The 4,746-nt window shown below is 34.6% G+C and overlaps 1 protein-coding gene across 1 annotated transcript in view; it reads left to right on the top strand.

Annotated features, from left to right (window-relative positions):
* Positions 1–3,279: 3,279 nt before the first annotated feature.
* The window catches only part of LOC118745276 (serine protease 53-like), a 10,613-nt gene continuing 9,146 nt past the window's right edge, over positions 3,280–4,746 (top strand). The window contains exon 1 of the mRNA XM_036478802.1: positions 3,280–4,043. Within this exon, the coding sequence (XP_036334695.1) occupies positions 3,280–4,043 (764 nt within the window). The remainder of the gene's footprint in view (positions 4,044–4,746) is intronic.

Genomic DNA, 4,746 nt, shown 5'->3' with positions numbered 1-4,746 from the left:
CGATCAGCTGTTTTTCTCACTTGAAAGTTCTTACTATTAAAAATTTATCCAGTATAAACTAACAAGTTCTCCTCAAAATAAAATGTCTCTTTGCGCTCTCGATTCCCCCTTTCTTACAAGTTTTTTAGGTACAAGAACACCAAAACGTGACAGTTAGTAAAAACTGGTACAAACTATCGCGTACAAGAACGCTACTAATATTTCATATAATTTATTATAATTTGACTTAAAAAAAGGCAATCCTGTATTGTATTAAGATACATATTTAAATTATCTAATACTTTCAATTCAAATTGAATTTAATTATAAAACAAGTAATTTTTAACAAAAAAAAAACCGACTTCAACTCTCATATAAAAAAATATATATATATATATATCTCATGATCTTAACCAGATTAGTATGGGACCACCTCTGGGACACTACCTTTCCAATTTTCCAATGCAAAAAGAATAAACCAAAATCGGTTGACGTGGTCCAAAGTTATGCGGTAACATACATAAAACAAAAATTAAAAAATTAAAAATTAAAAAATAAAAAAATATTCCGACGAACTGATAACCTCCTCCTTTTTGGAAGTCGGTTAAAGAGGTGGCAACCCTCTATCATGCAGTTTGGAAATAAAGATTCTTCAAAGCAATTTTGTTTTATATACATATTGAAGTAATTTATTTAACCTATTGCTTATATTGAAACTAACTTTGTAACAAGGTGGCAACCCTCTACAAAATATTTTAAAACAACAACCTCTTTCGTCTGACATCCATATCAGGATATACATACATCTCAACTTCCTGCCTTTGTTTAAGTCGTGCTTGTTTTTTGAAACAGGTGGCAACCCTCATATATATATAATTAAAAAATAAAGCCTTTTCAAAACCATTTCTATCGATACTTATAGTGTAATAATTGATTTAACTTGAAAATAATTTAACTTTAATATTTTTATTAGGTGGCAAAATAAGAATTTATTGCATATCCATACGTCAAGCCCTTTAAATTGATACCTCATTTCGTAAAATCGAACGAACGGTACAGAAAAGGGTGAGTCATGTGAAATATTTTTGTTAGTACATGCTTATCTGGGATTACAAAATAGAAAATTAATTTGAATAAATTTTTATGCGGTTTGTGTCACAACTAAATCGAATATGTAGGTATTCTAAATTAAAATTTGATTTCCTTCCTCCCTGTGTTTCTGCCATCTCCAATTCCGTATCCTCAGTCGTATTTTAGCTTTGGCAAGTGTTTGCCGCTCGTTTTTCTCCGCTTCGGTTCTAGTGAAAAGTTTTATTAAATTGTGATTTAAATTGAGTATTTAAGTGCAGAATGTGTTTTGTTAAGTGTTTGTAGTGTATTTAAGTTGGAAGTTCAATAAATATAATTCATTTGTGATGAAGTGCAAGCATATAAAAAATGTGAAAAGTTATATGTATGGCCGATGCGTCGTCAGCGAAGCTTGCCAATATGGCGGCGCATGGGCAAAGATTGGTGAAAAGTGAAAGTGGAGTGCATATAAAAGTATGTATGTATGTTAGTACATATTTATGTACAATGTAGGTAGATAACTACATATCGATGGACCTTTGCAATAACGACAAAACTTAAAAAAGCCAACTACTGAACAGTGGTACATGTCTCTAATCAATGCTAAATTTTACGGACTGCGTTATAAATGTTTAGAATGGATTAGTCACAGATTAGACAAGTTTTATAGACATGCGCCACTGTTCGTAAGCTGTTTTTTTTCAGTTTGCCGTTGTTTGCCGAGTGCCATCGTTCATATGTATGTATGCTTGTGTTCATAAACATGTTATATATGTATTTACAAACTTATGCACGTACGGATGAGCTCTCGCATTTCTACGCTTCTCAATTGCCTTTTAATTTGGTCAAAAGAACGGGTGAGTCCCAGAAAATATTTTATATTTATTACATTTTTTTTGAGTAAAAGATTTTGTCATTAGTACATCCTTCATTAACAAAAACCCAAAATGACTCAACACATATTTCTTTTAAGCGTTTATACATACCTCTGCCTTTATAGCGCACTCAATGTAACCGTATTCAAAAGCAAACCAAATCTGCTGTTTTCATTCGAAATTTGTTTAACAACTATTTTGAGCGATTAACCGATTAATTCAAATTAAAAACTGTATTAAGAAAACAAGCCCATTTTGAGTTCGCGTTAAAAGAACAATGCGTTTATATGTACATATGTATTTTCTAACAGATACAAAACCGAGAACAGAGAAACATAAAACCGATTTAAAAAAAAAACAACCAATGTGAGTCAATACCAGTGTGACTATTTGATCACAAAAGGTGAGGCTAAATTGGTTTTAGAATAATGTTAGATTAAGTTATACCCTCTTAAAAATTAAGTTTAAAAGAACTCAGTACGCCCACTCCTTAAAAACTCTTCACCAAATAGAAAAGTTCCGCGCACCCGATTTTCCTTAAATAAATTTTTAAATCAAACCCATCATGGAGTTAAATTTAGGATTTTGATGTTTGCTACATCAGAGTGCACTAGTAATGAGCCAACAAATTAATTGTTTCAAAAATACAGTTTAAGATAAATTTCGTAGTACAATTTTGTTAAACCTAGAAAAAGCTAAGAAAGTATGTTCTCACGGAAATAGTACTTTGCTCTGTTTCGGAAAATTTGAACGAAACAGTAGTTTTTGAAATGTCAAGTAATTTTAGTATGGTAATTATTTGTATAAGTTCGCGAACCCGATTTTCATTGAATACATTTTTAAAGCAATCCCATCAAAATACAAAGTAGTATCTCTCTTATGCAACATTTATGCCATAGACTAAAAAACTTGATGAAATTTAAAAAGATCGTTTCGAAAAAATTTTGTCGCCTTTTATTTATAAAGAAAAATTTGCGGACTTATTGAATGACGCTGTATTAGATGATTCGTCAATTCAATAAATCAATAAACTTTAGTATAAGTATGTACTTCAATTAATTAAATTGGTCTAGGTCAATGCATTCATTTTCGTTTAAATCAAATCCTTGATCTAGATTGCTTATCTTGACGCTGAATGTACAATGCAGAAATACATACTACTTACTTACATACTTGAATATAGAAGTATCTACTGGCAATAAATAATAGATAAGATCAAAATAGTTTTAAATTGCACGCATCCACACTTTTGGAATCGCAGTTGGAGTTCTATATAAAAACCCATTGCACGCACCAAGAAGCCAGTTGAAGACTACAACCAAGCGTTAGCCTGAGTAACTAAAAAAAAAACACAGCGATGTTACATTTGCTTATTCTCAGCTTAGCATTACTACTAGCCATTAGCGACGCAAGAATAACCACAACACGTCTGCTAGCACTCGATGGTCGCATTGTTGGCGGTGAGGATGCCGACAGCAAGGAATTTCCCTATCAAGTATCCCTTCGTCAATTCGGTTCACACAGCTGTGGCGGTTCAATTTTGGACACTGGCAACGAGAACACTACCGGCTGGTATGTGGTCACAGCTGCGCACTGTGTAACACCCAGCTCTCCGCAATATCATCGCGTAGAGTATGGCGTAACGCAGCTCGGCGGTACCTCCGATAAAGTGGTGGACGTTGATCGTATCTTCCGACATGAGAACTACAACCCAAACACCATTGACTACGACATAGCCTTGATCAAAGTGGCAACACGCATAACGCTTAGTGACTTGGCTCAGCCGATACGCATAGCCAATGCAACCCCACAAGTTGGCGCAGATGCCGTTGTAACTGGTTGGGGTAGCGTGCAAGAAGGCGGCTATTTATCGCGCACTTTGCAAAAGGTAGCCGTTAAAATAGTCGATCGATTTGAGTGTGCCGAGCAGTATTCGCAATTCAATGCCGTCACGGAACGCATGTTGTGCGCGGGAGTGCCTGAAGGGGGCAAAGATGCTTGCCAGGGCGACTCTGGTGGACCGCTAGTGGTAGATGGTGAACTGGTGGGCATAGTGTCGTGGGGTGTGGGCTGTGCTCGTCCTAATTTACCTGGTGTATATAGCGATGCTGCTGTTTTATGGCGATGGATAGAGGAACAACTTGGAAAATGAGTGTTTGAAAAATATTTGTTATGAAGAATGTTTGCATCAAGAAAAATAAAGAAAGACACAGCATAGAGATTTAACTTATCGACTTGTTTCATAAATGTGGTATTAGAGTGGCCGTTAATTTAGTGATAGAGCTAATGATTGCCATACAAATATTTATAAAGTAACTAGCTTACACCCGCGGGTTTCACCCCGCGCTTTTATACAAACTAGTGTTCGCCCAGCGGTTGAAATTCAACCGCTAAAATTAAGGATAGTTTATGTGAGTTGAGTTGAGCTGAAATAAAATTTATTGGAATGGGTTAAGTGGAGGGGAGTTTAGCTTAGTACTTAGCATAACATAACATAGAATAGCATTAGATTCAATAACATAACATATGTAGCATAACACATCACCATATAACATCGCACATTCTTCAGTTGTATTTCCTTTTTATCCCTATCACTTTCTTCCTCTCTATCTTTGTCTCTATCGCTTTTAATGTTTATGTTTATGTTTATATGTATCTACACCTTCATGTTCATGTTCAAGTTCATGTTCATTTTCATGTTCATGTTCATGTTCATGTTCATGTTCATTTTCATGTTCATGTTCATGTTCATGTTCATGTTCATGTTCATGTTCATGTTCATCTTCATCTTCATCTTCATCTTCATCTTCATCTTCATCTTCAT

Source organism: Rhagoletis pomonella, unplaced genomic scaffold (assembly GCF_013731165.1).
Source record: "Rhagoletis pomonella isolate Grant_MI unplaced genomic scaffold, Rhpom_1.0 Rhpom_scaffold_00008, whole genome shotgun sequence".
In the NCBI taxonomy this organism is placed as follows: Eukaryota; Metazoa; Arthropoda; class Insecta; order Diptera; family Tephritidae; genus Rhagoletis; species Rhagoletis pomonella.
The sequence above is the reverse complement of the archived record's forward strand: the minus strand, read 5'-3'. Positions and strand labels throughout refer to the sequence as shown.